The 25,207-nt window shown below is 25.8% G+C and overlaps 2 protein-coding genes across 3 annotated transcripts; both read left to right on the forward strand.

The window, feature by feature from the left end:
- Positions 1 to 1,018: 1,018 nt before the first annotated feature.
- LOC126900803 (DNA-directed RNA polymerase, mitochondrial) lies at positions 1,019 to 16,243 on the forward strand. Its single transcript, XM_050676751.1, has 23 exons — positions 1,019 to 1,252; positions 1,327 to 1,455; positions 1,704 to 2,070; positions 2,135 to 2,267; positions 2,397 to 2,531; positions 2,629 to 2,787; positions 2,843 to 3,007; positions 3,087 to 3,236; positions 3,310 to 3,575; positions 4,911 to 5,076; positions 6,603 to 6,724; positions 6,801 to 7,016; positions 7,106 to 7,226; positions 7,285 to 7,506; positions 7,578 to 7,739; positions 7,973 to 8,086; positions 8,164 to 8,409; positions 8,496 to 8,655; positions 8,718 to 8,824; positions 9,217 to 9,392; positions 10,087 to 10,258; positions 15,881 to 15,972; positions 16,051 to 16,243. The coding sequence occupies exons 1-23, from the start codon at positions 1,171 to 1,173 to the stop codon at positions 16,157 to 16,159; spliced, it is 3,771 nt and encodes a 1,256-aa protein (XP_050532708.1). The 5' UTR covers positions 1,019 to 1,170; the 3' UTR covers positions 16,160 to 16,243.
- A 3,845-nt stretch (positions 16,244 to 20,088) lies between these two features.
- LOC126900817 (proton-coupled amino acid transporter 4-like) lies at positions 20,089 to 23,847 on the forward strand. Of its 2 annotated transcripts, none has more exons than XM_050676782.1 (8): positions 20,089 to 20,457; positions 20,684 to 20,834; positions 21,510 to 21,631; positions 21,700 to 21,784; positions 22,025 to 22,288; positions 22,413 to 22,600; positions 22,714 to 22,886; positions 23,490 to 23,847. In XM_050676782.1, exons 1-8 carry the CDS (start codon positions 20,297 to 20,299, stop codon positions 23,729 to 23,731), a joined length of 1,386 nt encoding a protein of 461 aa, XP_050532739.1. In that variant the 5' UTR covers positions 20,089 to 20,296; the 3' UTR covers positions 23,732 to 23,847. The 2 variants fall into 2 exon arrangements, with proteins under 2 accessions (XP_050532739.1, XP_050532740.1); XM_050676783.1 differs by having other exon boundaries at positions 20,362 to 20,628.
- The last annotated feature ends 1,360 nt before the right edge of the window (positions 23,848 to 25,207 follow it).

Here is a 25,207-nt window from a genome sequence, read left to right on the forward strand (position 1 = left end):
GAGAGAATACTATTTTTAAGTTTTTATTTAGCATAAATTATAGTCGAATTATTATTAAATTGTTGACTTCGAGTCTTCTTATTTTCAACTCGTTCAATCGCTACTCATGACAACACCTTATCTGTCACATTTTTGGGAAGTATGTGACGATTAGAACAAAGTTTTGTCCTGAACTGGCTAAACTACTGAGTTCTGATTCTCTCACTAGTTGTGAATTTATGAAAAATCAATTAGGTGTGGAATCAGGTGTTTTAATTATGATGGTCAAGCCGGCTATTGCTACCTTATCTTATGTTTTTATTTTTTAATTTGTTATCGGTTTTTTTAAAATATAGGTAATAATTATTAAATAATAAAAATAACAACTTGTCTTTTATTTAAAGCACTTATTAATAATGCATTATTAATATATTATTGTTATTATTATTCCTAAATTATAGTTTAATATAATAATTATAAATAAACACCAACAAATAAAAAAAGCAAAATTAAATTAATAATTATTTACTATAGGTATATTTATTCATATTTCGAATAATTTTTCGATTCTCTCAATAAATAATAATAGTTGATTATTCTTATCATACGAGCAGACGATTTTAACTTCGAGTGATTTTTCGAGAGATTCACTCGATTATGAAAATGTCTCGATTACTAATCATTCGATTATCGAAATCATTCGATTATGCCCATCACTAGTGTTGACCGTATAACGATAATTGCGGCTATTAATATCAACGAGCTGAGCAGTTATTATTAAATATTTAATATTTCTTGAGAGCATATATAGCGCTATCTCTACAGGTATAATTTAACAAAAAATCGGTAACCAATTGTTTGATTGCCATGGCTTATCTATTTGTATTTAATCTATGGTATAACTGTGCACGATTCAAAAAGAAAAATGATAAGGGTACAAGTATTATCACTTATCATTTAACCTCATGCTAAAAATATAATCACATGCTTTACTATCTAGTTTAAATTATAGTTGACTATCTGAAATAGTAGTTAGAAATATAATGAATATTTAAAAAACTAGGTATTATACTATTTTCTATTCGTATTCTCGATAACTTAATGTAAAAATGATATAATTTAAATAAATTGAAGAAAATTTTTTATGTAAAAGTTCTGTTAACAACAAATGGTTTATTTGATTTAATAAATATGAATAGATTATTTAGACTGAGATCTCAAATGACTGATAATTGCTCCAGAGTAGTTTTTTCCAAAATTACTAATTGTTTTTGTAAGTTTTTTTTAAGAGGTTGTTATGAGTCAAGAATGATAGATTGTATTAATATGTAAACTAATTAATTTCAGATTGTGTCTGTAATGTTAAATTGCATCTTCGTTTTCGTTCTACCATTCCAGAGAATATACAAATTAAAAATATGACAAAATCTAAACAGTTGAAAAAAAACTTAAAAAAATATACTGAAGTTTTACAAGGTTTATTTATTTAAATAAATTTGAAAAACAATTTTTTAAACATATAAAAGTCCAATTAATATTTTAAAACAAATTTTTATAAAATATTTATCTTACAATTTATATATAATTTTTGAAATTATGTTTTCTAACTTAATTTAATAATACTGATAAAAATATTTTTATTAAATAAAAATTAAACTACTATAACAATAATTTATCATTAAAAATGTTAGAATTGTATGATATTTATTTTGTATAAATTTTAGTTAGCAATGGTAACACTAGTCAGTCAAAAGTGAAAATAAAGCATCTCAAACCAAATCAAGTACATAGAATGGTTGCTTGTAAAAAAACATTAGCAATGTTTCCTAAAACAACTAAAAATGTATTGAAATCTGATAAAACATTGTTAAAAACTAGTTCCTACAAAAATAAATCTCTTTTAAAAGAAGAATTATTAGAAGACATTGATGAACTTAGTGAAGATCAAAGAAAACTACTTAATGATTCAGAATTGTTACAAACTATTACCCTTACTGAGAATGATATAGACAATAAATTTGAGAATTTAAAAGATAATAATGATGTTTCAAGTACATGTGATATCAATAATTTTAGTCATTCTAACAAAAAGTATGTTTATTTTATATAAAACAATTAATACATTTTTAATATTTCTATTTTACAACAAATATAGAATTTCAAAAAAAGAACGTGATCTGAGTATAGCTAAAAACAAAGAAGATTTAAAAGAATTTTTAAATAAATTAAATTTAAAAGGCCGTGAGAAAAGTCTCAATCAAACTTTGCTTGCATATGTTGATTTATGTGTAAGTTGAATTATTTTACTAATCTAATTAAATTTATCTTAAAAAAATCTCAGACAAATAATGGTCTACAAATTCTATTAACTATTTGTATTACTTACTGTATTTGTATTAAAAATTCTAATTTTTCAGGTATGCTGTGGGTTTTTGAATCGAGGAGTTGCAGCTTTAAGTCATTATTGTAATAAAAATATTTCAAAAAAAGTATCATTAAAAATAACTGATGCACGTATTTTCAATTGCTTAATGCATGGTTTTGCTGATCAGGTGAGAAACATGAACATTTTGCTACAAAAGTTTAATTAATTTAGTATAAAATTCCAATAAATAATATAAATCAAATATTATGTTATTTTGCCATTAGGGAAACTATGAAAGAGTAAGAGATATTTGGAAATTATTAGATTTATCTAAAACTGAGCCTAACATCCAAAGTTATGCAGCATGCTTTCAATGTTTAATGAATGATAAAAATTATAATGAAAATAAATTAAAAGAATTATCTCAAGTCTTTTTGTCTCAGGTATGTTTAATTTAATAAAAAATCATAATTTATTGATTAAATATTATATTTTTAGGGGCACTCTTTTAACGACTTATTTAATAAGTGTATCTTTGTTGGTAACCAAAGAGAATTAGTTTTAAAAGCTATTAGAATACTTGATCCTTCATTTAATCCTAAAATTAGTATTGATAAAATTGACTATTCTTGTTCACTTTTAAACCATATGAATAATAAAGAAGTAATTATTATTGATCATAGTTCAAATATATAAGAATACATTTTTGTTTAGTATAAAGTAATTAAACTTCAATTTTTAGTCTTCTTTTAAATGTCCAGCTAAAGGTCTTTTTAGCGAAAAAGAATTGATTCTACTTGGCCATAAACAGTTGGAAATGGAAATGGCATCTGTTGTAAGTGTAAAATCTGTAGAAAATAATTCACCACCATCTAAAAAAGTTATTAATTATGTAAGTATTTGAATTTTATATTTATTATAGAATCTTTAATCTCCAATTTAGTAATCCAATAATTAAATTTCAGAGAAAAAAATTAACTAGTTTACAAGATAAATGGAAAGATACTATAAGAAATGCCATAACTAGAGAGTTAGAAAGTATTCGAGCTCAACACAACTGTCTGAAAACATATAGGAATGTTAATATTTATCCTTACTTGAGAGTTTTAAATACGGAGCAATATGTTGACATTATAATCCACGAAATTCGTAAATTAGCTGTTGGATCAGAGACATTTAGTCCGACTGTTAATATGCTCTATCGTCAATTAGCAAATCAAGTTAGATTAAGGTAATAATAGTATTAATTTCTAGCTTCAATGCAAAACTCAGCATGTATTGGTAATTCCATGATGTGTATTCATTTTTTATGTCTGTCCATATAAATTCTCAGTTCTCTATATGTCAAAGAACCCAAATTTCATTTAGTTGAAGATATTATCAAAATTTGAAAAAAAATCTTCAATTTTTAATATTTAAAAAAATATTTCAACATTTTACTTTTGTAGTACAATATGGCATTTTCAAAAACAAAAAAAATTCTGTATTTTAAAATTATTATAGCTTTTCAAAAAAAAACTGATAGTAATATATTTTTAATACAGTATACTAAAGACAATAAAATTTCTTTTAGTATGCTTTTTGTTAAAATCCGATAAAAAACTTGATGCAGTAAGAATTGAAATAAAACACTCATGTATCTAAATTTTTCTTTTTTCCTTGATTTTTGAAATTGTTTTAGATTGTCTGTATTTATTAGATCTATACTAAATTAAAGCTCTTAGAACCTAATTAATGATAAAAAAAAAGAGTCCCATGACCTTCTTTCTAAGAAAGAAATCCTAATACTGTTAAAGCAAAAAAAAAAAAAAAATGCAATTTTGCAAAAAAATACCATTGTTTTAAATTTCTGAAAATATTTTTAGATAACTGAATTCTTCAAAACTATACCAAATAAAAACTTTTTAAATATAGTTAACAATGAAAAAAAATTAACGTACTAATATTATTTTTTAAATTTGTTAGTTTTCTTACAAATTTACAATGGTTATTTATTAAATTTTAAAAATATACTAGAAACAATAAGCTTATAAAATTAAAGCTTTCTAAGAGTTAAGGAAACCTTTTGCTACATACAGGATGTTTCAGACCTAATTGATATTAGGTATATAACTTTTGATACAATTATTATTTTGATTAAAAAAATTTTTTTAAATAATTTTTGTTTTTTTAAAGTATGTTAAAAACATTTCTTTTTATTTGTCAAAAAAACAAAAAAATATTTATTTAATTATAAATTTTTAAAATGTCATTTTAGTACAAGTACTTATCAAGTTACAAGAATATTAATATATAGAATGTATTGTGTAAAATTTACAAAATAATTTTTTTTTCTTTTAAGTTCTATGTCTAACTTAATATAAATAAATAATATTTACATCCCAATTTATTATTATAGTTATTAATTTTATTTTTTATATAAAGTAAGTTATTTTATTTATATATATATATATATATATATATATAATAATTACAATAATGAAAAATTATGTAATTATATTATATTCAATATTATATACAAATAATGTTGTAAAAATATATAAGTTTATTTACATTAATTTATTAGATATGAAATTAAGTACAAGCAGAATGCAATGATCTTAGAAAAAATTAAAGTAGTTTATGGTGAATATTGCTCATGGTATATTAATGGTAACACTAAAAATAGCCAAAACACTAGACAGCAATGGCAAAAGCTAGTGCACAAATACAAATTAGTGGGTTCTGATATTGTAAGTAACAATAAATATTTATTGTTTTAATTAAATTAATAAAATGTGTTACATGATCTTTTCATGTAATCAATATTTTTTATTTTTAATATTCAATCAGCTACGTAAAATATTTTCAAATTTTCATCATTTTTTGCTTTATTGATTATTAAAATTTCAAAGCAGAAAAAAGTAATCATTTGTAAGTGAATAAAATGAATTTTATACAAGTTTTCTATTAGCATTTTAATCACTTAATGTGAATTGGTAAATTTGTAGTTAATTATCTTATAATTTGGTTTAATATCAAGTAAAATATAAAATAAAATAAGATACTTTTAATGGTATAATAATCTAAAAAAAATAACAAATACATCTGTAACGAAAAGTTACTATTTTTAAAAATGATATTTTTATGTTATTAACTGAAAATCTTAATATTTTATATATTAAATAATATTTAGTAAATATTATTGAAATAAGAATAAATAAATTCAAAAAATATCCGGTAGCTTTAAAAAGCTTTTTTTTTAAGTTTATCAATCAAATCATGTCAATCGTACGCTATCCGTCTACAGTAACTTTTTGTCAAATTATATCTAATAATACCCAAGATAGGGTGGTAAATGACCAATTAACTTGGAAAATTGGAACCATTAATTGCATGACACTACTCAATATTTATTTTTGATATGTGATGTACAATATATAGTAATTGTATAAAAATTTTTCTTTTTCTATATTAGATAAAATAAAGTCTATTTTTATTATTATTAAAAAGTTTTATAACAAATAAATAAATACAACACTGAGATAATATGTATTGTGATCGTGGTTCAAAATGAATGTATTTATGTTAATGCATGTATTTTTAATGAGTACTTGAGTACATTCAATTTTTACAGTATAAATGATGTATGTAAATGAATTCATTTTTTAAGAATGAAAATACAAATTGAATATAAAAATACATTCATCAACTAATTATATAAAAATAAAACTTCTTTGTGTTCCCCTCCAATCAATACATTCTTATTTCTGTATGATTTTTATTATATATTGTTCCATCTGATTCACTGCTGTAATAAAAAACCACATAATTTGTATCATTGTGGTAAGATATTACAATTGCTTTTTTTCCTTTTAAAAATATTTTTTTCGTCATTTATAATGTATTACAAATTTGAATACATTATAAAATTTAAATAATAATAAAAAGAGTTAATTCTATTATGAGTTAAGTTATGTGACATTTAGTATAAATTATTTAAAAATTTACTAATATTCAATAAATATTACGTAATATTACTACTTTGTGTCTTTTATAGAAAATAAAATAATATTTAAAAAAATTTCTTATAAATACTTTAAATTTAAATAATAATATTAGCTTCAAGTGATCAATTGTTATTATAAAATACTTTAATGTGACTTACGTACGAATAGAAAAATGTTTAATATCATATTAGCGTTATCAGCATGAGTTGGATATCCTCTTACCTACTATTTAATTTGGCTCTAACACATTGTATAACTATTTTTTTCAGGAATTAGATGATAAAACATGGCCTTCTACAGTACTTAGTAGTGTTGGAAAATTTTTGTACAAAATTATCATCAAAGATATAAAAATTGATGTCAATATTATGAAAGATAATAATGGAGAAGAGTAATATATTATGTCTTACAATAAGATTTAAGTACAAATATAAACCATTTTTTCTAAAATAAATATTAAATTTCAGGCATTTATTACCAGCATTTTATACAGTGTTTCGAGGACAAGGACAACAAATTAAGCAAGAAATTAAACCTCATCCTGTTCTATCTAAATTGTATAAGTTGTCAGAACCTGATGACTTAATTTTTGATGTTACAATGATTCCTATGTTGAGTCCACCAATTCCTTGGTCATCAATTTATTCTGGAGGCTATATAGCAGCTAAAGCTGATCTAATTAGGTAAGTGAAAAAAAAATAATCTTAATTTAATATTAAAAAAAAAAGGATAAAATCAAGCATATAACATTATTACAACATTTTTTTGTTAGGTTACCCCAACAAGCAATTTTACAGTGGCATAGATTAGAACAAACTCCTAAACAACAATTATATCCAGCATTAGATGCTCTCAATCAATTAGCCTCTATACCATGGACCATTAATAAACCAGTATTATTACTTATTTATATTTATTAATATTTTTATTGTATAAAAAATATCATTAAAGGTTCTAGATGTTGTTATCCAAGTATTTCGCTCTGGAGGTTCAACAAAATTAAATATACCAATGCCCTCATCTGCTTGTTTGTCTCCACAAACAATCTTGCCTTCAATGAGTAAAGAAGAAAGATCTTTGATCCATAGAGAACGTAACATTCTTAAAAGGCAGAAAGCTGAAATGTACAGTTTATGGTGTGATGCATTGTATCGACTATCATTAGCAAATCATGTATGTAATAAACAAAAATAATATTATTTATTTAAAAAAATAGTTTTTACTTGATATTCAATTTTTTATAGTTTAGTGATAAAGTATTTTGGTTACCTCACAATATGGATTTTCGTGGTCGAGTTTATCCATGTCCACCTCATTTAAATCATCTTGGCTCTGATATGGCTAGATCATTATTGTGTTTTGCTAAAGGTGAACCTTTAGGACAAAATGGACTTGACTGGCTTAAAGTAAAACATAATACTTTTTATTTTTATATGTTATAATAATATACAATATAATTATTATTAATTAGATGATGATTGCTATCAATTATTACTTATGTAATTCAAATAATTATATTTTATTAATATAGTGTTCAATTTTTATGGAGTATACAAGAATATGATTACATACTTTTAAAATTATTTTATATAATTATTAATATATTGTTGATTATTAAAGTTGAATAATTATACTTTAGATACATTGTGTAAATTTAACTGGTTTAAAAAAACGAAATTCGATAAAAGAACGTCTTGAGTATGCTGAAGAAATACTTCCCTCTATTATAGATTCTGCCAAAAATCCTTTAGGGGTAAATTTCCTTGTTATAAAATTTACCTTTAATTAATTTATTTTTTTTTATATTCTATGATGTATTGTTATATAAAGGATAACAAATGGTGGACTGAATCAGAAAATCCTTGGCAAACACTAGCATGCTGTATAGAAATATATCATGCATTACAATCAAATGACCCTAAAAAATTTGTTTCACATTTTCCTGTGCACCAGGATGGTTCATGCAATGGTTTACAACATTATGCAGCTCTTGGTAAAGACTTTACTGGAGCTGTAAGTGTAAATTTAACACCTGCGAAAATTCCCCAAGATGTTTATAGCTGTGTTGCAGCAATAGTATGTACAACCTCTTTTTAATTGGCTCGGTTGGTTGTTTATTATTTTTATGATTTGTATTTATTGTTATAATAATATATATAAAGGTTGAACGTGAACGATCTAATGATGCTAAAAATGGACATATAATAGCCAAATATTTAGATGGATTTGTTAGACGAAAAGTTATCAAACAAACTGTGATGACAACTGTTTATGGTGTTACAAGATTTGGAGCTCGCTTGCAAATTGCTAAACAGCTTAAAGGTTAATTCTAATCAATATATTTTTTGTCAACTAAATACTCTAAGTTATAATATTTTAATTAGATATAGAATCATTTCCAAAAGATAAAATTTGGTCAGCATCTACCTATTTGGTAGCAAAAACATTTGAAAGTCTTAGGGAAATGTTCACATCTACTAAAGAAATACAAGTAAATCTTTTATAAAATTATTTATTAATATTATATAATTTTATTATTTATAATTTATGTTTTCGTGGGACATTTTAAAAATTTTGTTTTTCTTATTTGGTGTTAAAAATTATCAAATAAAATTTTTCTAAAGGATTTTTACTACTTTAAATTAGTTAGTTATATTTATTAGTTTTATTCTTGTTAAAAATATAATAAACTTGTAAAGGACTACAAGTGATCACTTACTTTTTGTAATTTTTTTACCTTAAAAATACAATTTTATACCCTAGAGATAAACTATCAATAGTTTGTTTTTTATTTCTATAAACTTTCAATCAACATGCACTTAAAAAAAGGTGTATTTTCGTCTTATGAAAATATTAATAATAAAAAAATTAATATGTTTTTAGGACTGGTTTACAGAATGTGCTCGAATAATATCACAGTCATGTGGTAAAAGTGTTGAATGGGTTACTCCATTAGGATTGCCTGTAGTCCAGCCATATAATCGTAAAGCCAAACATTATGATTACACTAAAACTTCTGGTTTTAAAATGAGTGAACATTTTGTTTTAGATATGTATGAGTAAGTTCTAGTTATGTCAATATTTATAATTAATGATAAAATTTAATGATACATGGATAAAAAGTCTAAATTATAGTGTATGGTATATCTGTATGGTAAAATAATATTATTATACAGTTTATGTTTAATTTATTTAAATTAAAAAATACTAATAACTAATTTTTAAAATAAAAATCATAAGTTTAATTATATCTGAAAAGGTTTTATTATTTATTATATTTAATTTGATACTAAGGAAATTATAACAATTTTTAGTATTATAATAGACTCTATTTATATCAAATCTCAATACAAACAGAAAAATCGTTGAAAAAAAAATGTTGAGATTTTAATTTTTATTATTATATAAAACTAATAGTGTAATAGTAAAATTTTAGATAAAATCTAGACGATTTTAATTTAGTGTTTGATAAGAAAAAATTTGATGTTAGAAGAATCTACTGTATTTACTAATATTAAAATTAAATAGAGTAATGATAGTATATAAATTAACATCATAAATATGTTTTTTAAAAACTACTCTCAAAAACTTTGCTTGACTTATAATATTAATCCTTAAATTATATTATTTATACTAGTGAATAAATTCATTAGTTTCCTGTTGCAACTATGTTTTTGTATTGCTAATGATTTAAATAATTAATAAATTTTTAAAAGCTTAATGCTTATAAATAATATTTCCTTATTTTTATAGTCGACCAAATGTAATGAAACAAAAAAATGCTTTTCCTCCAAATTTTATTCATTCTTTGGATTCAAGTCATATGATGCTGACATCTCTGCATTGTGAAAGAGCTGGCATCACTTTTGTATCAGTACATGACTGTTTTTGGACTCATCCCAATACTGTTGACATTATGGGAAAAGTAATTAAATTGAACTTTATTAAATAGTTCATAGTTAAAATAAGTTAAAGCAAATACAGAATATAGTGTAAAGAAGAGTAAGAATATACACTTTTTTATTTGAATGGTCATAAAATATTTTTCATATATTAACCTGTTAATGGCATATTTATGGGGTGGTTCATGGGGTTGCAGATCTCCCAAGGACATAAAATCATTTTAGCTGGGGATAAGTAGTGGGAATGAAGTAGATGAAGTAGTGGGACCTTCCAACTACTTTACTTTCTATATGCTACTTGGACAAATTTTCTAAATAAAAGTATCATGAGTATCATATTTTAGATTCCAGTTTACATTGAGTTTTAAACTGCAGGATTAAGAGTTTGTAGAAAATTTGATTTAATAACAATTTATTTAGTTTATTACTTAACTTTTACAGACTGGGAAGGATTTTGCTCTGTTACTAAATTTAAAGATAAATTATTTATTTTAGCTTAGATGAAAAGCTAAGAAGGTATTCATTTTACTATGATGTGTTTTTTTTTTGTGTCTGTTACCACTTATTCCCAGCTCTCACCAAACCGATTTCTTTCAAAGATACGTCAAAAGATCACAAATCGTATCTAGTCGAAGACATTACCCTCAAAAATTGAAAAAATTTCCCTCGTTCCCCATAAATGGGGGAAATCTCCAAAAAAATTACAAATTTAAAAATCGCTAATTTTCAAAATTTTTCAATTTTTTTTATTTAAAACTGCCACAACTTTTTCAAAATTGAACAAATCAATATAATTTTTTTTTAATAGATGCATAATGCCCTTACCTATCACTTAAAATATTTTTTTTATAAATTTGACCCTTTACCTGCCTTGGGAATTAAAAATGACAACTTTTTCACAAAAAATTAACTTTTTAAAATGTTCTGAAAATACTGATACTTTTATATATACCTTAAATTAAAACTTAAGTAATATACTTTATTTTGAAAAAAAAAAATTTTGGACTTTATTTTGTCTTCACGGTGAAAATGGCTACCGTATGCTATTTTTGTGTTAAAATTCTCGATTTTATATTTTACATTTTTAACCTTAAAATGCTACAACTTTTTGAAAAATGTATAGATAAATACAATTTTTTTATGAAAAATAATACTTATATATCTCTTTTATTCGACTTACTTTTTNCTTAAAATGCTATAACTTTTTGAAAAATGTATAGATAAATACAATTTTTTTATGAAAAATAATACTTATATATCTCTTTTATTCGACTTACTTTTTTTTTAAATCGGACCATTTCCTTTAATACAGAGGGTATCAAAATTTAAAAATGCATATAGAAAGTAAAACTTTTTCAACTTAATTTTGGATAGTGTACCGGAAATACTGACACTTTTATATATATCTTAAATTAAAGTTTATGTAATATACTTTATTATGGAAAAAAAAAATTTCGAACTTGGTGACTTTATAGTGAAAACAGGCATTAAAAACCCAGCACAGGGGAGTCGCGGCACAGTGGTGACGTGGCATAGTTGGATCAAGTATTATGATATCTGACAGTGATTAAAATCACTATCAAAAAATACGCTTCGATGCAAATCTTTAGATAGTTTTTAATTTTAAAAAATTGGTGGATTATTCCAAAAGCAACATGATTTGCTAGTTCGTTATTAATATCCTGATTCAGATAAAGTATATCGAATGAAAAAGGGATTATTAAAAATTATTATTTCTCATAAAAAAATTATGTTGATCCATACACTTTCAATAAGTTATAGCATTATAAAGTTAAAAATAAAAAAATAAAATCGAGAATATTCACACAAAAATAGCATTCGATAGCCAATTTCACCGTGAAGATAAAATAAAGTCCGAAATTTTTTTTTTGCATAATAAAATAAATTACATTAGATTTAATTTAAGATATATATAAAAGTGTCAGACTTTCCGGAACACTTTCAAAATTTAAGTAGAAAAAGTAAATTTTTTGTGAAAAAGTTGTCATTTTAAATCCCCCCCTGTAAGCAGGTAAAAAGTCAGATTTATAAAAAAAATATACCAAATGATAGGTAAAGACATCATGCATCTATAAAAAAAAGAATTATATTGATCCATACATCTTTCAAAAAATTATAGCATCATAAAGTTAAAAATATAAAAAAGGATTTTTTTACAAAAATTGTATTTTTTTTATTAAGTTTGATGTCTGTTTTCACCATGAAGATAAAATAAAGTCCGAAATTTTTTTTTTGCATTATAAAGTATATTACATTAGCTTTAATATAAGATATATATAAAAGTGTCAGACTTTCTGGAACACTTTCAAAAGTTAAGTTGAAAAAGTTCTACTTTCTACGTGCATTTTTTAGATTTAAATCCTCTTGTATATAGGGAAATGGTCCGATTTAAAAAAACAGTATGTCAAATGAAAGATATATATAAATACTACTCCCCGTGAAAAAATTGTACTGATCCATACATTTTTCAAAAAGTTATAGCATAATAAATTTAAAAATGTAAAATACAAAATCGAAAATTATCACACAAATATAGCATTCGGTAGCCATTTTCACCGTGAAGATAAAATAAAGTCTTTTTTTTTAAAAAAGAAAATAAATTAACAAATTTTCTTAGTTATATTAAATAAAAAAAAAGTAAGAATCAATAAAATAATAATTGTTTATCACAATAATATTTTTTCTAATTTGAATATTTTTAATTCAAAATTTCTCGACTACACCTGGGATACAGCTGGCGATATTGTTGAACCACCTAAAATAGTCCAAAATAAAGATTATAATACAAATATAGTAATTTAAAATTAAAAATTTTGCAGTATTATTATATAATTTCATACCTGTAATATTATTAAAAATTGCTTTTGATATTCATCCCTTGTAAATTTGTCGTTGAATTCTGTCGTTTACCATTTTTATCGAGGATAATATTTCTTTGGCTTTATTGTATTCATTATTTATTTCCCATGTGGTAGGATCTTCATATAAAAACTTGAATTTTAATTTAAATCGCTCGAATAATTTCCATGAATTGTTGCTGAGCAACGAAAAAGGAAAATCTTTTTCTAGAAAATCTGATAAATTTTCATATTTTTAAATTAATTTTTTATTTGAATCTTCATTTTCTTCTGGCTCTTCATTTGTGCTCTGTTCATAACCTTTTAATATTTTTTTTACCATTCGCTGTTTAGTATTAATGTCAAGTCGATCGTAAAATAAAGAAAACACAGCACACTCATCATTTAAATACCATAAATGGTTTATAAATTTTTTTATAGCTACTTCTCCTAGTTTATTATTACTGTAATTTAATAACTTTTTTAATAACATTAAATCATTTATAGGAGCTGTTATAATATTCGCAGCTGAAAACCACATTTTAATATAACATTCAACTAAAAAAAAACATATATCTTCTAGTGCATTTACTTTTTTTGAAGGCCCAGGTAATTGACTCATTTCTTCAACGTTTTCCTCCATATCAATATCTTCCTCCTCCGAGCTAAAGCTGCTATAATATTGAGCTTCGGCTAAATAATAAAATACTTCGGTATATAAAAACTGCTTACTTATAATGTACTGAAATTATTGTGTAATATTTAATAATTACCTGTACAATTTGCGATTTCTAACTTCTCTTTTTTCTTTCGATCATCTTTTTCTTCTTGTTGAGTAATTTTACGTTTTTCAATACCTGTTAACTTCATATCAATACCAAGCATGCACCCTGGGCGGCCTTTTTTAAGTTGTGACAATAAAAACTGTTTGTCTTCTTTAATACTCATCATATTCAGAGCTTTGATATGAGAAATGTCAAAGAGGTTGTCTAATTCTTCAGAAAAAATATTATAATGTTGTTCTTGTGTTTCTGTTTTTCTAGATTTATTTTTGTCCAACTTTCTCCATTTCTCATACAATTTTTTTAATTTAATAACACAGCCTGAAGANTTTTTCTAGATTTATTTTTGTCCAACTTTCTCCATTTCTCATACAATTTTTTTAATTTAATAACAGTCTGAAGAATACTGTGTAGGAATACGTGCTTTTCTCCAAAATATTAAACACTCATCTATTACAATTATTATTTTATTGTGTTTCTTATTTATTTTTTATTTAATATAACTAAGAAAATTTGTTAATTTATTAACAAAAAAACATACATGCAAAAAAAAATTTAAAAAAAAAAACACGGTTTCGTAGTTGTTTTAAATTGTATTTGGAAAGGATTCATAATTCGAAAAAAACTCAAATAACCTTTTTTATAGAAAATATCACGGTGATTAATATTACTTTTGTGCAATTTCTGCGTACAATTAAAATTTAAGACACTGGAAAACTGTCATTTTTAAAAAAAAATTAAGTGAAACTGATTTTTCTTATTTTTACGGAAAAATATTCATTTTACAAAAAAATAATATATTACCTTATTTTTTGTTCACATTGAGTTCTATAAAAATTGTTCTTTGTGTTTTTGGCGAAACTTCAAAAATAAAGAGCTTACACTCAAAAAAAGAAAATCCACCCCATTTTTTAAGAACTTCAACCCTTTTGAGGCACGTGAAGGGGTTGACTTATTATACTCAAATTTTACCAGTTTCATTTTTTCAATGAATCTAACGAAATTTTGAGCCCATGACTCTAAATTTATGAAGTTGAAAAATAAGGACCTCCCTAATATATATATATTTATTTATTCATAAATTATACTTCTAAATCATGAAACTTATAATCAGAATATAAATAATGAAATAGAAAATCATGTAGCTTTTGGAATAATCCATTAAATTTTTTAAATTAAACACTATCTATAGATTCGCATTGAAGTGTTTTTTATGATAGTGATTTTAATCACTGTCAGATATCATCTATACTGGACTCAACTATGCCACGACACCACTGTGCCGTCACCCCTTGGGTTGGATTTTTCATGAATAATATTATGCATATTTTTGACAAAAATTGATACTATGTTATCCTTGCTGAAAAAGTCCTGAACTATTGAGCATTAATAGACATTCATAGCTATCTAATTACTGCGAAAAAAGTTAAAATTGAAACTAGAATTATCATAAATTTTATTTTCGGAAGGATTCATATAATAGTGGGGATTGTCAATCACTAATGATGGGTGTGTGATATCACCCTATAATCAAGAAAAATAAACTTTGGATACTTTTAATAGCATGCCATTGGAAAATACTATATTAAAAAAGTAATTTTTATAATTATGGTTTTGTTTGTATTAAAATAATAGTTTGATTTAACTGTCTCAACAAGTAAAAAGTACTGATTACTATAAGGGTCTGCTAAGTAAAAACCATTATCATTACACCATTTAGTATTGACTATATTGTGTTAGCTGTAATTAAAAACAAATTAATCTGTCAATGAACCTGATATATTATAACTAAAATTATAATTATTGTTTTAGAACATCACAGAAATTGCAAATACACTCAATATTTAATGTTTTTTTATATTATTAATTAAAATATGTATTAAAAAAAAATAGATTAACTATTACTAAAAAATGGTTAAAGTTACAAAATAGAGTTTATCATACAGATTGTTTTTGTCATAACATATTTCCATTCCTTCATTAAATCTTACTATAATTTACTTAGATTTGCAGGGAACAATTTGTAGCTCTGCATAATGAACCTATTTTGGAAAATTTATCCCAATTTATGATAGAAAAGTATGAACTTCCTCATATGTAAGTTAATATAAAATATTTGTGTTAGTATTACCAAAGAATTATATAAATTTATAGTATAATAATTTTATTTTTCAGTCATGAACCTAATGATACACAAGAACTGCTATATACTTTTAAACGGTTACCAAAAAAAGGAAATTTCAATCTTAACAGTGTATTAGATTCAACTTATTTTTTTAGTTAAAAAGTTTTTGTTGTTGTATTGTTATTTTTTTCTAGTCTGTTTTAAAAATATATTTAAACCTATGATTCATCATTTTTATTTAAACCATAGTGAAGACTTTTTTTTTACTTATAGAAAAAGTAATTTTTGAGTATTATGGTGGATTGTTTTAGATAAGGAACTGTACCAATATAAATAAATCTAAAACCCTAGTTCAACATGTTATTTATTCATTTCATTCTTATAGCTAAAGTTAAGACTATTAGCCTTATAATTATTACATGTATGTAATCCTTCCAAATCCTATAAGAACATGATTTTTTTACTGTGTTTTGGCTATAATTTTAGTTTTGATTTTAATGCAATGAATAAATTTAACAAAAAAAATCCGAAATTGTTTTGTTTGTGAAACTGATTAAAAATAAATAAAGTTAAATGTGGGAATTGTAAAAAAATTGTATTAAATGTGTTTGGCCGCTGATCAAACGCAGCGCCACTGGCGCACCACCTGTTAACCCGATCTAAATAGTCGCGCGTGTTGTGTACGGCGAGCCAGTCTGGCGCTTATGCTAAAGCGGTCCTATGATAGGTGATAGTGTGTCTCGGTTTTGAGAGCCCCTGTCTTAAGCCAGTGATCGCAGTTTTTGTTATAAATAGAAATTTTTGGGTGTCCTTCAGCGATCAACTTCAGGAGGACATCTCCTTTCTGTTGTAAGGACGGAAGACAAAAGACTGTAGCCAGGTTGCACATAAACCACACAATATTGCTTGTATATTAACATTTGTTATATTAATTATAGTTAAGATTATGATTAATTATAAATAAATGTACGTTTGTTTTTATTTTCTTACTAGAATAATATTGTTACTAATTGTCTTATTTGAATTAAGTTAATAGGTCGTGTCCATAACAGGGGAAAATACTGGATGCCCCGACCAAGAGGTGTTTCTAGTCGGTGGCATAACAGTTTGCATTTAATTTTATTGAATATTGAACAGATTTTATTTTAGATTGAAAATTTTTAGTCATGTGTTACCAACATATTAAATATAAGCTTAAATTAAAAATTTATGCATTTATTTGAAAAATAAAAAAATTTATATATTCTTTATTTGCAAAACGACGTGTAGAATATTTACAATAAATTTTTTATAGTCAAGTGAATGGACATAGCTTGAGTTAATAGCAAGCGAGGAAGCCTCCTATTGTGGTAACATCCCGGTAAAAAATAAAAATATATATTGACAATTACCCCACTAACCCTAGTTGTCAAAAAAGCGTTTCCTTATTATCGATAAAAACAAAATGAAAGGTTTGATCATATTTTTAACAATTTTTTCTCGTTGTTTTTAACGCTAACACTCGATTTCTTTTTAAGATAATAATTTATATATTCAAAGTTATTAAGAAAAGTGAACAAACGTCTCTTATAATAAATAACTATTCAATTATTATTTTAAGAGAAATTGAGTGAATAATTATTAATTAAGAGAGACAAAAAACAATTTTTTCCAAAATTGATTTATTTATGTTACGTGTATTTTAACAATATAATAAGCATAAATGCAATATAAAAAGGAATTTTTTACAAAGAACGACGTATTAATATTATAAAGTTATTAATATAACATAATTATTGACACTTATTGTGTGGGATTACAAATTATCATTGTTTTAATAACATAATCCATATAATATCAGAAAACTAGGTCCTGTAAGCTACTTTAAAAATAGAAAAGTTATAAGGAGGTTGTCTAATAACTTAGAGTTAAGTTTCGTTTTTTCTTGTTGGAGTTTGTTAACAATTTTCAGACATCTCACTCCTCTCAGTAAAAATGGGAATAATCAAGTTAAAAAGACAACTAATCTCGTTTTATTTGTATATAAAACTTTTGAACTTGATCTCAATAATAAATGAAATATATTTATTCGTACTAATAGAGGCATATTAATATAAAAACGTCCGTTTTTTGGTCATTATCATAAAGGTCGGATAATAGACCCTAAACATTGAATATGATAAAATTTATTTGAATTGTTTCGGTGTAGAACTTTAGATCAATTATTTACGAGAAAACTCGTACGGACTTGAACGGTAAAATCGTTTTGTAAGTAAAATGTTTACATGACTTATCCTTTGTAACATATTATTATTATATTGTATCGTTTTCGCAAATTCAATAGACAGATGCAGACCTTTATTAAATTAAACACTATTATTATTCGGATCGGGGAGAAAAAAAAATAACAGCAAAAACGATTTGATCTCACACTTGTAACAATATACAAATGAGCGAGTGCATTACCTTTTGGGCTGTTGCGTTCCGCTCTGGGTGCTGTAACACAGTTCTACTGTAACTGTTTAAAGCCGAATTCGTCTACAATAATCGGATTGGCTCTTGGCGCACACTCGCACACATATACGCAAAACGGCAAACAATAAAAGTGACAAATTTATGAGTTGCTCGGAATCCTTTCCGCACGGCGGCAACGATCAACTCCATGGAAACTTCTTTCTTTGTCTCCTCACATTTCTGGCCAATAAATTACACCGCTCTTTTTCTCTGTTCTCCATCTCCCCACCAGGGTGTAATCAAAACGATACGCACCGTCTCTGCCTGCCTGACCGCGAGTATAGGGTTTCTGCACGACACAATTTTCTGGTAATTATCATATTGGATTGGCCGGTATTCACTGTGCGTAACTTGCCCTGGAGCCCAGTGACCTCGTAATTCATAAATTTACGATCCAGCCATCATACGCTACCAACTCCGAGATTTATGTCCATCGACAACGAGTCGCGACGTTTTTTCTCATCGTGAGCATCTACACTCAGTCATCGTTACCCCAGGCGAGTGGCGGCGGATGCTCTTTCTCATTTGTACGTAGAATAAATAAAATAATGTAACACAAACGGCATAACGACTTCCGATTGATTATTGTTGTTATCTGCTAACAATTTTGCCAAAAAGGTACGGTGAACTGGTACGTGGGACCTAATGTTTTTGCATCTTACGTGATGGCATAAATCATTTTCAGTGTTGCACTTCTTTTATGAGCAGTATGAAATCCTAACGACCATCGATGTCACTACAAATATCACTTAGTCTATACATTTTGTTGAATGATGTACTTGGTACAAATCAAATGTGCGAGGAATACGTCGGTAGCCTAAAATACTTTAAAATTTGTGTTTAAATATCTCGTTTAAGATCGGATAGAGTTATATGAGATTGCACGTTAAGAATTTAGTATTATGACTTCCTATAAAATAGATATCCATAAAAGCTTTATTGAAAATGCATACAGATAGAATTGAGTTTTAATGGTCATGTGTCCAGATATTATTATTTATATAATTTATACTTCCCGAGCTAATTTTCATTACCAATTATAATAATAATATAAATTTGATAAAATTTCATTTTCATTATTGTTTCCACGCGAGAAATGATTTTAACCTCCAAAGTGCCTAAGCGAATAATACATAAATTCTATTACATAAATTAACGACCGTTAACTTAAGTCATATCGGACAAAAGTATAATGTAATTAATAACAGCGTAACGTAAAGTGAATTGCAAATATGTCACACAATATGATCGATATGAAATTAAATTTTATTGTACCCAAATCCTAACCCCTTGTACGTGTTTTAGTTTATTGATATTTATATACATTTTTAATAAAGGGAAAATAATATTCAGATGTTTATAAATCAAAATTATCGCACTGCCGGAATCGTAAAAGATATTCGGAGCTCACTCACTTTTATTATTATAGCCAAGCTTTTTTGCCCGTTCTCTAATTTCATTGTTAATTTTTTTACGTAGGGCTCATACTTTGTAGCGAACAGAATTTGATTAAAACAATAAATTAACCATTGAAAAATAATAATACATTATTCTTTTCGTTTCCATGTGTAACATCAGAAACGTTTAAACGCGTACCTTCTCCTAAACAAATGTGTTAACGGATTTAATAATTTATATGAAATTATTATCAGAGCAACGATTTTTATCAATTTATCATATTTAGCGCGTGAAACTTAACTTTGTGTTCAAACTTTCAGAAATGATTCAATGTGGCCATTGTTAATGTTTCCGTAGTAATATACTGTTGTTTACTGATAACGCATTTGATTATACGTACAAAAAATGTCTAGTTCTGATTTGCTGTATAACGTGGATTCGGCATTTGAATCAAGTTTACAAAGCAATCCTTTGCCCAACACACTGGAAATGAAATCAAAATCAGGACCCCTTGATGGATTCCGCAACTACAAGCCGTTCGAAATACGTGATGGTGTTCGTAAGTCGTAAGCGTTCGATTTCAATAATTATCAGTATGGGTGTTTAGATAAAAAATACTTTATATCCTTAAATATGTTACCGACGAGTAAAGACTAATTTTTGAATTTTCGACACTATATTTTAAAAATACAACTTCCTTAAAGAACTTAATGCGTATACTAATGTGCCATGAAAATGTAATATATTAGATTATAACATATAAAACTTAATTTATTAAGTTTTAATTGTCAGGTATTGGACGTCTGTGGCTGAGATTATACGACCATCAATGGGGCTTGGACTACTTTGTTTACCTTATGCCTTTCAAAAGTTGGGTCTGATCAATGCAATTGTACTCTGTCTACTTTTTGGAATCGTACTTCAATATTCATACGGTCTTTTGGTAAAATACTTCAGGTTTATTAGTCGGTAAACAATATCAAACTATATTTACATATTATACAATTTACGATCACTGAACAGATATAGAAAGACAACGACATTCTTCTCCGACCATGACCATTTGATTTAATTGGCTTAAAATAATCTCGAAAGAGACACTATCGTATTACTTTATATGTCTTTAGTCAAAGTCAAAAGTATGAAGCCAATTGATATTGCTTGTTAAATATATACAGCGCATCAATAGCATAGCTTTGCAGTGGGGGCTAAATAATAAAAAAATCTACAAAATTACATATTTTCGACCTTTTTGTTTTTGCTTATCACATTTTAGAGATGAATATTGCAGTCAAAGGAGGCACAGGCTATTTTTGGCTTCCTTGGCTATGCCGCTACAGTGCATTAAAAAATTAATTCTGCTTTATCAAATATTGTATGTATATCCTTTATTCAAAAATATTAGTTAGCATTTGAGATTTTTATACTTAAATTTAATAACTATAAATATATTAATAATGACTGATAATTATTAAATCAATTCAATTGAATTATTAATTTCAATAATGAAAATTGAATTTCAATTTCTATTTCCATTTTTGATATATTTAAAGCTGTGCGAAAATTATTTTTTCACATTTTTAAAAATTGTAATTAATGAAAACTATATTTATCGAAGTGTCGTGCGAGATATAGAATGTGTCAAGTAAATAGAGTGCCTTACTTATGTTTCCATGATTTAGTTGAGTATGGCATTAATTTAGGCCCAGAATACGTATATGGATTTAGTAACATTTTCAGGTACTATAAATAATTTATCAAGTTATAAATGTGCCATATGTTAATTATAACCATGTTCTTATTTCTAGACGAATATCTGTAATAATGTTTTTCACTTTCAATCTTGGGAAAAGTTGTCTCTATACTAAATACGTTTGGATAGTTTTACAAAACGTAAGCGCGACTTAATATAATTTTACATAAATTAATTGGACATTATAAAGTTAAAAAGAATAGTATATTTTATATTATTGTTAGTAAATCTATATGTCTAAATAATAAAACCATCGAAATTTCTCTTTAATTTTCTCATGTTTTTGGTTTACCACTCCTTGAAAATATGCGCCGTGTGCCTTTAATGATAGTTCAAATTTTGAAATAATGTTTACTTAAGTCCAATTTTGATTTTTTAAGCACTTAGTCGATACTGAAGTGGAAGCATGTATCATTTATATGATATTTTGTTTTTTATTCGTGGCAATTCCAACGGCCAATTATATGCCTTTCATCCGAAGATTCATTGAATTTATGTGTGTATTTTTAATGGCAACATATGTAGTATACATATTGTTATTTTTTAAAGCGGATGTAGATGAAGCAACATTAGTTAACGGGGATTGGGTAGACATTTTTCAAGGCCTAGGTGTAATATTGTTCGCGTATACATCATTGCCTAAAGTAAGTTTAAATAAAAAATTAAAATCCAATAAAAACATTTAAAAAAATGCTTTTATTGACTTTAAATTTTTAATTGTTCCAAGCTACATTTAAACAAAATTTTAATTTTTTAAACGATGTTTAGATTTTGAAAGCTGAAGATGAACTTAAAACCCCAGAGCTGTTCTCTAATCCCAAAGTTTTCAGCGTATTAAAAGTTTCCATATTCTCAATTACTAATATATTTATTGTAATTGGTACGTGTGGTTATTTGGCTTTTTTCAAAACGTCAAAGCTCAGTTTTTGTCTGTTGACCGCTTTACCGGAACATGAGTATTTGATATTTTTTTTTATTTGAATATGTCAAACAAGTGTCTTCTTTTTTTAATTAAGCAACTTAGTAAGATAGCAGTACCTTTATAAAACGGGAAATCAAATGATTACAGGTTCCTCAAGTACTTCATGGGCATGTACTCATTATACATAGCTTGTATGCATCAAGATGTCTTACAGGAATCTATTTTATTGTTTTGGACACCACCTCCGAAATGTAAAAGAAATATGGCAGATGAACTTTATTGGCTTTTTAAATTTCACGTGGGAATGATCTGCGTGTCTGGTTAGTTGTATACATGTCATTGATGATCGTGTAATTTTTTTAAACAAATTCAATTTGGGGGCGTCATTTCAATCGTTTTTTATTGTTACGTAAAGATATCGTATAGACCACAAGTGATTGGGTGAGGTGATGCAAAGGGTTCTTGCAAAACAAATTATTTAACGTACCAAAAAATGTTTAAACAGAAGTTTATAAAGTTTTTTGCGATCATTTTTGGTTAATTTTTAGTACGCAAGTGTACAACTTGTGTACCACAAATGACGACCCTGTCTAAAAAATCTTCATGCAACGTCATATAACTACGTTAGTATGACGTCTATAGTAAAGATGTCAATGGTGTAAACACGACCTAGTCTTCAAAGTGTAGTTAACATGATCGTTAACTAACCACAAATGCGTAGGAAAACCTCCTCTTTCTGTAAAATCTTATTGACTTAAAAGTTATTGTAACGTTACTATTACGATAACAATATATTTCAAAGAATAAATATAAACTAACATGACTTCTAAAAAGATGAAAATCAAACATGTTTTGTGGTTTTTAGCTTTTTACAATAATATCTGTTTTAAAAAATGATATTCTTCTTATGTTACGCTCAACAGTATTAGGTTCTTGGTTAATGGACAAATGTCTGGGACAGATGATGGCATTGTTAGGTTGCATGAGTATTTGGAACTTTATGGTTTTTCCATATTTGGTCGAATTTTGCATAGTACACGGGATTGACGGAATAGCCACAAAAAAAATTATAATTTTCAAAGATGTACTTATGATGGTCTTGGGAGTTTCAATTTTTGGTGCTGGAATGGTAGCCGCTATAATTAACTTTAGTTATTGTGAATAATGTTACTAGTATAACTGTTAACATAATATTTAGTTATTGAATTATATATATATATTGTACAATTATATTATAACTAGGTTTATTCATATTTTAAAATTATTTAATGAATATTTGAATTTGTAGGAGTATATATTATGTATATGTTCAATACAATTCTTTGATAATTATGTTAAACGAGTCTTTATTTTTAATATAATACATGTAAAATCTAGTAAAATATAGTGATGTAGTCCAGGTGCTTGCTTGACCATTTTATTTTACCTGGAACAACTCTTATGATTTTTGTTCACAAAAACATTAATGATCTTTTTTGTTAAAACTGGAGGAACTTAACCTAAAGGGCCCAGTGAAATTTTTTCTTTGTCCCGGTGACCTGTTGTTACCTTTTCATTTGATTTGTTTGATTAATTGTATACTTTAGTTCATATATTTACGGACTGTCTAGTTACACATGTTTTATAAACACATTCCTTTATTTCCTGTTAATTATTAACACGTACAACTCGAATACTAAACTGTTTTTAACGTTATAAAAAATACCAACAATTTATACTACATGGTAAAATCATATTAAATTGATTGATTTTTGTAAATTATTTTTCGGTATTAGTTATTTTTTGGGAAGGGCTATTAATTAACTGTTATATTTCGAATGAAGTGAAATTGGAATTTAAATGGAAAAGTTAATTTATTTTAATTACATGGAAAATTGAAGCTTTTAAATATAACTACATTTAGGCTTCACATTTAGACAAGTATGACTATAAAAAAAAAAACATTTTATTAAAAATCATAATTTTTGAGCGCATTCATTTAATCATACAAATGCATTAAGTGAAACAATTGTACATATTTAATCGCAGTCGTTAAAAAAGATATAGCTCAAAGATATAATTAGTAAATGAATTTTACAGTCCTGAAGTTGTTGTTAGGTCCAAAGGAAGATTGCTCCTTGGCCTACGGCCCATTGATCAAAGAAATTGTGACAGTCCTATTCGCTCCAAAAAATGTTTGCATAGCTTGAAAAAAAATTAAATATATTTATAACACTCTGTAATTATAATTTTCTACTATATTTAAGAATCTATTTTTTAATTTGTAATTTAATATGAAATTTTAGAAACACAAATTCATTATATGTTATGCATATTTATTTGTTAAAAATTGTCGGGCCGATTACGCATTTCAAAACGGCCCAGAAGGCATTTGCCCTCGCAAACAGTTCGTTCCCGTTTAGACCAATGAACTGTCAAAATCTACCCACGAGTTGTTGTTTGGAAATATAATCGAGTAGGAATAATTTTCCACAATATCATGTACTAATTTTGCTAGGAATTCTTAAAATGTAATTGTAAATAAATTTCATGGAATGGAATGGCAAAAATAGTCATTTGCCAACTGCTCAATAAATACTTTTTCTCTGATTAACTGGCGTCTTCTTGAGAATATTATAATAAATATGATAAAATTACAATA

Source organism: Daktulosphaira vitifoliae, unplaced genomic scaffold (genome assembly GCF_025091365.1).
Source record: "Daktulosphaira vitifoliae isolate Bord-2020 unplaced genomic scaffold, ASM2509136v1 Scaffold_3, whole genome shotgun sequence".
Taxonomy (NCBI): Eukaryota; Metazoa; Arthropoda; class Insecta; order Hemiptera; family Phylloxeridae; genus Daktulosphaira; species Daktulosphaira vitifoliae.